The 13,005-nt window shown below is 49.7% G+C and overlaps 1 protein-coding gene across 1 annotated transcript; it reads right to left on the reverse strand.

The window, feature by feature from the left end:
• Positions 1–5,142: 5,142 nt before the first annotated feature.
• Positions 5,143–5,568, reverse strand: LOC128274176 (protein bunched, class 2/F/G isoform). The gene has a single exon (XM_053012284.1). It carries the CDS (start codon positions 5,566–5,568, stop codon positions 5,143–5,145), a length of 426 nt encoding a protein of 141 aa, XP_052868244.1.
• Between the last annotated feature and the right edge of the window lie 7,437 nt (positions 5,569–13,005).

Below are 13,005 nucleotides of genomic sequence, written 5' to 3' on the forward strand. Positions count from 1 at the left end.
GTTTCGTCGTGGTGTCGTTTATGCGAAATATGTTTTATCAACTGAACTGGGGATGGGAATAGGGCGTCTATCAGCCCCGGGGAACGCCACTTTGAAGTTGGTTGAAGGCGCTGGAGCTGCTGAATGCTTATTTGCAACACCTCGAGGCGCCATCTCCCATTGTTCCCCGCTTTCTTATCGTCGTTGCCAAAGTCCAGTACACGATTTCACTCCAGTTAATCCACACCCAGGCATGGTTCGTAGCTTTGCAGTGTTTGGTTGCTTCATAACTTTTTTTCTTTGGTTGTTGTAAAGAAACAATTCACAGGCCTAGAGCGCTAGTCAGCAGTCAATTGCGAATCCTATCATTATGGCCAGACCAGCATTCTTTAAATGATTTTAACCTTCCACCGATCAGTTGCTATATGAAGAAGTTAAACAGTCTTTGGCTTGAGTGCAAAACTGCAAGACTGAAAGCTTAATGCGGTTTTGTCCGGTCTAATAATAATAAAAAATTAATAAATATAATCAGTTATAACGGTCGCACCGTTATAATAATAGTATAATTATCCGTCTTTTCTCGGTTGGTCACCTATCAAAGCACGGGCGAGCGCGCGTCATGAAAGAAAGTTTGAAATTTTATTGTTTCAACCCACCGACGGGCCCGAAAAGCTGCACATAAATGCTTAGCCAACTCCACTCAAGCGTGTAATAACATTACTAAATGCACCCCATTGTCCGATTGGCCCTTCTTAACCCACTTAGCTAACGAGCGGACCGCCGATCGCTTTTATTATGCTCGCATCATAACTTTATCGCACTCGACGACGACGCCGCGGGTCCTTCGGAGCTTCGGGGTGATACGCTTTCGAAATGTAAATTGTAAAAACTGTTCCTCACGAGCGACACACAGCGACCAAACGGTCGCGGCAATTAAACAAACATCACGTCGGAAGCTAATTTTGGAGGCCACCACGTCCACTTTGACGGTCCACGTGGTGCGGTAGATTTTGCGGTGTGGGTTTAAATGTAAATTTTAGCACCATTTTCCCGTGCCCGGGCCCGCGGCGGGCGATTAATTATGAAACAAACAAATGGCTCACTTTGGTGCTCGAGTCTGCGGGCCGCGCTGGTGCTGGGTAAACACAATCACTCATTACGCGGCCACTAGTCCGTTTTTGAGCTCGGTTGGCCGATACGGCGGGTGCCGATTAATCAGTATGCCGCGGCGCACGGCTACGGCTTCGCGAAAATCGGAGCGCATAGCGCAACATAGCCGGTTGCAACGTCGTGGCCGCCGGCGGTCAAACATTACGGGCTGAAGCCCTTTGCACAGAGCACACATTGTTTGTGCTTTGTGGCCCACAATTTCGGCGCTCGATTTTGTGGGTCAAACAAGCGGGACGCGTCATCGTGTGCATCGTGGGCTTATAAGAAGTTGCGCCGTTCGATAAGCTCGCTGCCCATCGTTTACGTATGCGTGGCATAGAACATTGCACCACCTAAGGTGATCTATAAAACAATGGGTCCTAACCGCCAAACGGCCAATAGTCACGTGCGGTTGCGCAAGTCACAGATTGGCACGTGCGCGGAGCCTCGAAACGGCATCAGCGCACGTGCACTCCAGCCTAATGGACTCACGATTGGGGCGTGTGTGTTTGGACGGGTTTTAGATCTTTTTTTTCAAATAACGGATTGGGGCAATCTGAATTCATTTACCTTTCCTTGAACTTTTTCGCTGCCACGAGCGAGGCGTAAGCTGCCTTGGCGTCCATCTCGGTCTGGTTCGATGCACTGAACTGGGCGAGCAGTGAACCCGGATCGTTGGCAGCCAGGACAGCACCTACAAGGCAAACGAGACCGATTAGCATCACGATCACGAGGGAAAATGAGAGAGCTTTGTCACCTTGCTTAAGGATTTCCGGCTCACGGCGATCGTACAGCTCGATCATCGCCTCGAGCCCTTTCCGGGCCGCCGTCTGCAGCGCGGTTTGCATCGTAGTTTTCCTCTTCTTCGGCTTGGTTCTGCTTCCGTTTCCGCTCCCCTTGCGACGGGTCTTGTGTCGCCGGGGGGACACTTCCGTTCGGTCGTCGGGCGATCGATCCAGAGCCGGCTGCGTTCCTACGATTGGCTGCGGCAGTTCAACGACGATCGGAGGCTGCGTGCTGTCGGAGCGGCTTAGCAGTCCTTCCTTCGCGTCAGTATCGGGCGGTGGTGGTTGCGTAGCAACGCAGCAGACGAGCAGACAAAGCACGGTGGCCAACGAACCAACGGCCGCAAGATGGCTGCCGAAGGAGTTACATGGGGACGAAATTGAGAAATGAAAGTTAAGGAAGCGTTGGCGAGCGCCATTAGAAAGGCTGTTGGGTCCTTTCGCAATCGGTTGTGTAGATTCTTAGAATCGAATACCTGCGACCGACGGGGGCACGTGCCGGTTACGAAAGCTTCGTGCGGCCGTACACCAACTTTTACTTTCTTCAGACGAGACCGACTTAATTGCTGGCTGGCTCCGTCGTTTCGGGGAACCATACCGGTTTGCGGCCACTTATGAAACGTCCCAGACGATGCTCCGGGTGAAAAAAAAACACACTCCAAAACACCAACATATCTAACACACTCGCTGGATGAGCCAGCACGGCGCGAACAAAGAATCGTAAACGGGGGGGCCGTCAAAGAAGCGCACATCGAAAAGCAAACAAAAAATGGAAGCGTCGCCAGGCGTCAACTATTTCATTCCATTGCTGTCCTCATTTTTACTATCGAATACTTTATGTGCATTTACACTTCGGGAACTGACCGTTTGAGGACCATTTCGACATTAGTTTCTGTGATAATAATGGTTTTTTAAATGTAAATATCCCGCTGTATCGTTCGAGATAAAATTATTGTCAAAATAATTCCATTCAGCATTAAATAAGCATATTTTCTCACATTCCAATAAAAGGGGAGCTACACCTGAATAAAACATGTTCCAAAAGATTCCTCAACACTCTACGGGGGCTCACTGACACATCGCTAGCCAACCGTACCAGACCACTGGGGGTGATTTTTATTTCCTTCTGCCTCAGAAATGGCTTAGAGAATGCAATTAGTGGCCAATGTTTTTCAGCCAGGAAGTGGCCATAAAATGTGTAACATTCCACACCAGCACATCGCGGACACTTACCATTTTATTGTTGCGTGGGCTGCAGCCATTGCGCCACGTTGCACTGCGAACGCTGTTCGCCGTTTAATTGCCTTAATTTACCACAAAATATTGATGTTGAGCCGTTTGACCGATTGAACTCCTTTCTGCTTTATCGATGACGCGCGGTAACGATTTAAGTGGCGCTGAAACGATAATGATACGCACGGTTAGGTCATCGAGAGGCTGGGGCGATTGGGTTATGCACGGATAGCACTTCGATTGAATCACGATCTGGCAAGATGTATTTCTAACACTACGAATCGAACCCTGGTATATTGCAACTCACTTCGGGCCGCACCTAGAGCACCAAATCCCTTCCGAATATCTTGTGTTTCGGTGAAAAATCCACCCAAAACCCGGACACACGGCCGACACCGGAGCAGAGACCGTGCGAATCGTGGCTCTGGCGTCGCGTTTGAACTTGACTTAGTCTCGGGAATGACTGACCCATTAAATCGAGCAACTCCCTGGCGGATGTCTCCTTCGTTTGCGCGATCATCCCCCTCATAACCGTCACCATCCGCATCTTGCTTATCATCGTCATCATCATAACTGCATGACTTCCCGCTGTGCCCGGGGCCCACTCTTCAAGCGCCAATCGCGAAGCAATTGATTCCCAATCCTGTTTGGGTGTGTGTCCCGTAAGAAGGTAGTCCCTGTCCCAGTCCGATGGCTCATTACTTCTTTCCTTCTCACGTCTTGCGATGGCGGACAAAGAAGGGTGCCCGGGCCCCTGTTTGAAATTGTGACGGGTGGCAAAGTATATTTTGACATCACGGAATGTCATCTCGTCGCGCTTGTTGCTTTTTGCTAGCCCCAGAAGCACCTCATGGTCCCTTTTAATCCAGGCGCCGAGCAGCGCCGAGAACACGCGAACGGATTGTGCCAACATGTCACACGGAATAGGGGCCACACGTCGTCAAAGAAAGTGATTTCAGATGCTGGTCACGCGAGTCGGGCGGGTTTCTGTTGGAAGCGTTTTTTAAATATTCCAACGGCACTCGATCATCGTGCGACCCGGTTTGTGTCCCGGGCTGAGCAGCCCTCGCCGCAGGCCGTGCGCCGTTAGGAAGATTGCCGTTTTCTGCTGGTGGTGGTGTTGTCGGTGGCAATTTCAAGTTCGAACCCGGGGTTACAACTGGGCGCGTTTATCGCTGCTTTCTATCTTCGTCGCCACAGCCATGGGCGGCGACAGACGTGAGTCTTCCGTTCGTAGGGCTCCAGACCCGCGAGGCGAGCTATTTTTGGCAAGAGTTCATTTTGCGATTTTATTGAAAAGTTTTAACTGGCGATCAGAGCATCATTATATCAAAAGAAAGCTTTTTTTAACATTTAAATATTTTAAACAAAATGTGGATCTCTAAGTGATCCGTCAACTCTCAACTCGAATTGCAGACACGTAAATGCGAAAGAAATTCCATTAAATTCAACACAATTCCTAGAACCTGGTCGGTGACCTACATTTGGCTGCCGTTTTTTGTGGTCCCAACGCCCAAAGCGGCTGCTGGTTGGAGGTTGGTTGTGTTGGTGCGCGACGAAAACCGCAAACTCACCTCTTCACATGCCACCGCTGTCGCTGTCGTAGTGTGTGTGCGTGCTTCGTTCCTTTCTTTGACAGTTGGTGCCAGTGGGGCGATGATCAGGTGCGATCAGGTGGATGCTGAGCCCGCCTAAGGTCAGCTTGTCAGCCGCCAGGGCAATTACTTTCTCGCTACCACAACCCTCTCACACACACACACACACACACACGCGGGCAAAATCGCCCCCCGGGGTCCACGGGAAAATGTTCCGTCCTGGGTGAGGGTGTTCTGTTTCTTGTTTAGCAAATATTCTTCTTGTTTAAAAAATACAAATATCACACAGTGCTTAGCGTTGAGGGCGAGTTTTCCGAGGGCATTGCTGGGGTGTGGGAGGGGGCGGCTTGTGTCACCGACCACCCGCACATGTAACGGAATCGATACTATTGACGACCGACTCACTGACGACGCCCGGCGGCCCGGGTACCGTACTGTCGATCGCTCTGCTCCTTATCGCGCAGCTCCTTGATGGCACTGACATTGCCCCACATCACTTTGGCGGTCACCTGAGGTCCCGCTGCCCCACCCGTTGCACCACCACCACCGGCACCGCCTGTTGCTCGGCCAGCCGGTGATCGCTGGTGATCGCGCTGCTGGCCATGCTGATAGCAGCCATTGTGCTGATCCCTTCGAGTGTCACCGGTGCGTGTCAGCTGCTGTTGGTGCTGATGATGGGAGCCTTCCTCGCCGACCGCCGAGCGGGCAGCGGCCCGACGGGCCCGCCCTTCCCGGTCGACCCCGGCGCCCCCGTGTGCGGTCGAGTTGACGAAGTTGTTGTTCTGATCCTTCTCCCGGTCACCATTCTTGCACGGATTCATCGACATGTTGGCGCGCGGAATCGGGCATCGGGCGCCCCTTTTCACTTGCCCTATACACCACACCCACACCGGTCCCTAACGACACATACACACTATACGCGTAGCTGGCGGAGATGCTGGCCTGCGCGGAAACCTGCGGCCGAACCAGCTGGAGCTGGAAAGTCTTATGCAACCAGCGGTCGCGTCGACTGTCCCGTTCGGTCCATGTTTGCGGGCGCGCCCGTGCGCGCGCGCCCATACGCGCAAGGTGGCCCGATCCGTTTCGGGCTCGATCTTCGACCCGATTCGCCTCGCGACTCGCTTCGTTCGGATTTGGCCCCAAAGGTGGACGCCTTTGGATGCCAGCGAACGAACATTCACGAAAACATCGCCACGGGCCGGGCCGCAACAGCATCTCTCCCCGTGCAGCTGGCGATGCTGCTGCTGCTGCTGCTGGGTAGAACGGCAAGCACGGCGAGAGAAACGCACACCAGCACACGCGATCGTGTCGGGCGCTGGTTGGCCCACCAACCAGTCGAGCCACAGGGAGCCAGACCCGCGGGAGTAGCGGTACATGGCCACTCGAAGGCCCGGCCGTTAGAAAAACGCTTTGTGCAGCGAGGCTATTCTGCACGGCCGCAAGGGGGAGGGCGCTTTCGCCGGGGGCGCAGACCATCTCGCCGACCGACCGGTCGGCTAGATTGCTGTTAGACAGCTGCCGACAGCGAGTTCTACAGAATCGCCGTCGCCGAACACCGATCGGGTTCGTCGCTTGTACGCTTCAAGCCGGCCGTTTAAGTCTTTCGATCGGGCCGGCTGTTTGCCCTTCGCTCCATGCGTGTGTGTGGGTAAGAGGGCCACCGAAATCACCTGTTCGGCGTGGCCGACATTCACACCCGGAGCCGGTGGTTCCGGTGCAGCTCGCGAAGCATTTCACCTGATCGTCCATTCTCGGCGATGGCGAATGTCATTGAGAGGCAACGACGCGACGGTGAACGACGCTGATGTTGCTGTGGGCAGCGCAGCTTTTTGGGTGGTTCTGGTTTCGTTGGCTTTCGAGTTCTTGGAAGCCGCCGCTTGCCGGTAAAAGTGAACCACGGACCGCATGTGCCACCGCGAACCGGTCCGTTTCAATGGAGAACGGTATGCAAAAACCGTTCCACGAGAGCATTAACGAACCATGGGGCGTTCGCGAGGTGCACCGGAAAAGAACAGACACGTGGCATTGGTGCACGTAGAAACAGAATGTGTTCTTTATTTTCGGTAAATTCTCTAGTAAGCTCTAGTAAACTAATGTCGGCTACGAAATTTCTCTTTGAATCAACATTCGGCAATGGACACGCTCTGTTTGCTATTGTGTTTCATATTTTCATTACATTACATTAATTCTTGTAAGATTACATTGAATTAAACATTGAATATTAATGATAAGCGGGTGGAAGATAAATTATTTTGATGCGAATCGCTTGTCAACCATAAATCAGTGTGCGGGACTCGCCATCCGTTCAGCTCGGCGTGCAGCCGAGATCCCGCCCCAAAAGAGAATGACGGGTTAACTTCGCCTGCCGTACGCGCGCGGGGTCAACGCTCGGTTCGGGAATGCCGTGGTGCCGTGGGCTCGGAGCGAAAAAGCTCGAACCTGTCGCGCCGTTGACGGTGTTGGTACGGATTCTTTCGCTGGCCCACCAAGCCCAGCGCACGATCGCCGCACCAGCCAGCCAGCCAGCCAGCCTGGCAGCCCACTGGTTGCCACCGGTTGGCACATTCTCTTTTACCCGGTTTACCACCTTGCCCTTTAATATGTGCCACCTTGAAAATGTGGGTCATTGCAAATCGCCTGAACGCGCCTGAACCTGGCTTGGCTTTGGGTGGCTAACGCATGAAGCGTGTACGATCTTTCGTCTAAGTAGCGCTCCGTGGGACCCGGGAGCTTCTCACCCGTTTGCGATGCGCCACATGCAAATGTGTTCGTGAACTGGCCGCTGTGCTCGTTTTGGTGTGGTTTTTGTTTTTGTTTTGTTATGCTTCACCACATTGTTAGCCGTGCCGTTAAGTGCTTCGGAACGTGCGAAAAGGCAAATGAAGTAATGGCAAATATTTCGCCTGACTTTAAGAACTAAAATGCAAAGTTAGTCAAAAGATAGCTTTAGTACTTGAGAATATGTGGAGAGTATAAGAGAGAGAATTGTATTAACTGATTTTAATCCTTAAATAGTCTTAATGTAAAATTCAAAGTATTCAAATACGTGATGGTATTAATTTTGTTGTTATTTAACCTAAAACTGTAAAACAACTTCACGCCGGAGTTTGGAAAATTTAGAAACGCTTCTAACTTTCGTTTGAAACGCTTGCAGAAAAGCACTTGGGTGTGTCCATGCTAAAACCGCACCGCTGAGTGGTGAATATTCGTGGTGAATAGCGTTTCGCGGATTCCCTTCGATTTGGCTTATTTTCAATAATGGTTTTTCAAGTCAGGCATTAAATTAACACTTGTTGCTGATTTGTTACTGTTTGTAGTATGTGAACAAGTTTCATTTATTTGAGAATTTCATCTCTGTTATGATATTTTTACAAACTCTGATAGCACAAACTAACGGTGATAGGTGCTCTTTGAGAAATGTAGTATCTTTACCTACAACCGGTGTATTATTAGCATGTTAAATTTTAGTGTTGTGCAAAGCGAATCAACAGGTTTCTTGCTGGCGGTGAAAAAGATTTATTGCCACTGCGCGACATCCTCGAAATCTCCCATCGAAGAAGGCGGAGCCTTCGGATACCTGATTTGAATGAAGGGAACAAAGATATCCTCCAAAAGTGTGTTCCGTACGGCCGATCCAAAAAAAAAGCCACACACAACCCACGCAGCACCCCCGTCGGACGGAATTCAATTAAATCGAGCCCGAGCCCGATGGCAAGCTTTTGCCTATTCATCTTCCCAGAAGATACGGCACTTTCTGCCGAAGCTTCGTTCGCCCGGCTAATCGCATTCGCGGATGACGTCATCAACACTTCGTTGCGTTTCGTGGCCCGCGGTCTCTCTCGCTGTCGCACGCACTTGTGTCCAAATTTTGATTTTGTTTTCATAGACGCAAATCAGGGACCGCAGACCGTGGTGAAGATAAAAAAGTGGCACTAAAAGCCACATCGGGGACCATTCACACGGTAGCTGTGACGAACGTGGCCCGTGGAGCACGCCGTTTGATTGAATTCCGTGTGCCATTTTATGGTTTTATGGTTTCTTGTCTCATTTTGATTTTGGCCCAGATTTTCGGCCCTTATCGGTGTTGTATTAGCTTCGGCACGCCGGCACTATCGGCATATTATTGCATCCGTTTCGTGCGGTCGGTGCGTAGCTGACGTCCGACAATCCGCTTCTTATCGGTGGACATAATGTTTTCGGTGGACTGTGCAGGATTCAGTGGATTCATTTTTCCTGCCGGCCCACACTCAACCTGATACCTTTTCGGTGTGTCGTTATTACCTCTCTAGACCAAGCTTATAATGCCCCGTTGCTGTCATCAGTAACAAACCACACGAACGCAGGCGCCAGAGTAATATCCATTTATATGCGCTGCAAGTGTCATAAATAATGTGTCCGCCGTTGAGAGGAATGGGACACAAAAATCGCGGACCGCCTCGTGGGGGTTGCTGCGATGACTCCCGGAGAATGGGAAATAAATTTTACGTCCCACTGTGTGTGTGTTTGTGTGGCCTTTATCAGGCAGTAAAACTGCACTCAAATGCACTGCATACAGTGCCGAGCAGCCGAAGATGGCAAACGAACCGCGGTGGCCACCGTGAAAATCTGCATCTGGCTGGCTGACGATCGGCTGCTCAAGTGGCTGTTGTTGTGGATGCGACCTCATCGCCGATGTGCCATCGGTTTTTGCGACGTTTGTTATTAACCTTCCCGCAGCCCGGAGCGAATTTAGGCCACCGGAAACCAGCGACCGGACCGGGGTGGCCGGAAGCGTTAATGGCCATAATACGCGGCACGCAAACACAAGGACACCCGGGCGACACCTTCGCGAGGAAGATTAATATCACCCATCGCATCGCCCCCGGTTTCGTTTCTTTTTGGGAGCAACAGGCAGGCCAGCTCCATTTCCATTGCGGTGATGTCCTTGGGCAACTCGCGAACAGACCCGTGCTGACCTCGAGTGGGTGTGGGGTCGAGATGTCACTTGATGCGCCGGCCCTCGAGAGACAGCCTCTTGGCGCATTGTTCCGCTCACGCCCTACATTTCTTAAGCGTCCCGGCAGCCCTCGCTCCACGCATTGTGGTGCCGTCCTGCGCGGCTGTCAGCTTAATTTAATAACAATCACCCGGCGCAAAACAGGACCCTTTTTGGCCCACGTGTGGTTCGGTGCGGGGAGACGGAAACATATGGAAGACACAATAGAAGTGGTGGCTGCACGCCTGTCGTCTGCTAACTGTTCTGGTGATCGGAATGACAATTCACAACCTCACAAAAGTGCACACGCCGACGACGGTTTGTAGGTCAAGCGAGCTGAGCACTTGAGTGCTCGCCACTTGTCGGCATGAACTGGCACACACACCACATATGGAAGCAAAATTCCCTGTGATCTCTGGCACACTCGCTGTAGACACGGTTTCAAGGCAGAAAATATAGAAACGCAATGAATTAATGGCGAATTTCGAACAATTTCTAATCCTCACTTACAGCCTGCCTTGTGGAAGTTACCGTATCGCAATGTTACGTTACCGTAAATGTACCTAACCGCAATCGCCGGCACTAGCGAGCTGCGAGCCAGGTCCGTAGATCTTCATCAAACCAAGAACCGTCACCGTAAACAGTGTAGCTTATCACCCCATTCGGTTGCTTCTTTACGCGGTTAAAGATGTCTTGCTATGCCACCAACGCGTGTCAGTTGGCCCGAGCAAAAGCCAGCAAACTTTTCAAGGGCCACGCTCCCCTTTTTGGGCTGCTTCTTCGAAATGACCACCACATCCCGGGGCGGTCGCGGTGAAAAATGTTTAACATTTGCGCGTGAGTGAAGCAAAGAGGGCCGGAAGTCAATTTCGAACGCTATTTATCAACCTTCGCCCGGCCATGATGGATAGGGAGATGGCGAGACCCGAGCCACGTTTTCCCGAGCCCTGTCTTTCGAGGCATCCCTTTTTCTTTTAGTTTTCCTTAACGCGGTTGTTGAAACAACCGGTCGTTCTTGCGTCGCGAGAAAGAGAATTGTTTTAAATATTGTAGAAAACGGGTTTGTCACCAAGCGTGAGAGTGCACTGACCACAGGACCATGTGTTTATAAAATGAAACAGTAAACGTACATAGTAGTGGCAAAAATACTGATGCCCTAGCTTTCATTGTTTGCATAAGGAACGTTATGAAAATTGGAGGGAAGGAACAAATCGAACCACCAATGTGGATGTGGAAGATGCTGATGATTGTCGTTCAATCTGTACCGAGCGGCATCGTAGTTTCGGAAAATATGGATTCGATTTCGTTCATTCTTATCCTACGCCAGCGGAAGTGTGCGGTTCGCAAACCGGTTGCGATCGATCCGTGATCGGCGCGCGGATGTGATGGATTTATGTTTATTCACATAAAATCGATAACGCTCTGGCGGTGCCGTTATCAGACACTGTTTACGTCCATGGGCCTGGGTAGAATCTGGCTGGGCTGGTGAATTCCAGCAGAAACTATTCGTTCGCCGGATGGGTAGCAAGATAGTTTATTTATGTAGTTCGGCCAGCTTCCGGTACACATCGGAAACTACTCTTCGCAGAACACTATTGTTGCGCTGCAATGATGAACACAGGGCTGTTTTGAAAGACAGATACATTAGAACATATGATAGGAAGAAGTCACTTTAAAAGAGTAACGAAAAACGAAAGAACTTTCAATAATATCGATCGTTTCTGAAGCTTGAAATAGAAGACCAAAACCAGTAAATACACTTAAATAATGTTGATCTTGATTTCCTATGTGTTGATCATTTAAATTTGGCGTATTTGCCTGCAAGTTGTAAAACATGACGAACAGAAACATTCCTATCCTGGTAATTCTACCCGATTTCACTTAAACATCCACAACATTACAAATACTGTTAAAGGGTGAATTTCTTTCTGTTATGTTTTTTGTGTCGGAAAAAACGCTTCAGCGAATGCACAAAACACAGAATGTAAGATTGGCCCGTTAATACGTGAAGAAATGTATGTTTTTATTAACTCTTCGCCTTTTGATGGCGCATTTAAGGTCCATTTGTAGCGCTTGGCTATTTTGACTCTACATCTCTGTCTACTCCTACAGTTTGTTTTGAGTAGTGTCTGGATGGCTTCGCAACGTAAATTTCAAACTGCTAAGAAAGCGAAACCAAGTGAGATTCATCTTCGTTTGCAGGCCGTTTATGGTGATGATACTGTTAATCGGTCTAACGTGAATTGATGGGTAATTAAATTACGTGATTGCCAATCTGGGAAAGCCTTAATTGTTGGCAAAACACGGAGCGGACGTACAATCACTGGCTCAATCCAATAATTAACTCGAGTTAATCAACAGTTGGAAACAGTTCGTATACAAGTATACAAGGAACTTATTGACTTACTTTTTGAACAACAATCTTGCAACACCTGAACCTGATGTTTCGCCTTAAGAATGTGTTTTTCCTGTACTCAAGAGAGACCTTAAACGTAATCAGTAGAGGAGAAAAGTTGGAAGAATCTTTCAGTGACGGAATGAAAAATCTTCTAACACGTTGGAGGGCAATAGTATTGCTTAGTATGTTGAATAGGGCAATATATACTAGGGCAATAGTATGTTGAATAATAAATACATGATTTTGTAGGTTAAGATTTGTTTCTTGTTGTGCGTCTTTTACGAGCATTTATTAGCATGCATTACCTGATCATCATGCCTGCGTAATTAATGTTATAAACAACTTTAACACGCTTCTTTAATTATCTTTTACACAGTTTAGTCCACACACCCCTTTTCTTGTTTATTTGCCTAGTGACACAACTTAAGAAACGCCCACTGGCACATAATCGATAAAAAAGACTTTCGGGAAACTATTAATTAATGCCCTAAGGATGCACCCTTGCTGCACGCTGCGGATTACGCGAGGTGCACCCGAGGTGATGCGGGCTAAAACATGCAGAAAAGGATTAATGTCCACCAAAGTTCCGTGGCGGTGGCAGTTTGTATCCGCTTCGCTGTGACCGCAGAATGTGCTTTAATTGGTATGTATGCTCAAGTTGCACCACCACCGTGGCCACCGGAAACGTGAAACAGACCCAAGGAACGTAGTTGATGTGTTTTCTAACCTCTTCGGTGGGGAATTTACGTTACCGGTCGGTCGGTCACCGGTGCAGAGGTATCGGACGGGCGGTAAAAGGAGAAAAGGTGATCATAAAACTTGGAGATTTATGAACGGAGTTTTTCACCGGCCGGTTCGGTGGGCTTTATTAAACGATTTAGTGGCGTATCA

This window comes from Anopheles cruzii, chromosome 3, assembly GCF_943734635.1.
Source record: "Anopheles cruzii chromosome 3, idAnoCruzAS_RS32_06, whole genome shotgun sequence".
NCBI lineage: Eukaryota > Metazoa > Arthropoda > Insecta > Diptera > Culicidae > Anopheles > Anopheles cruzii.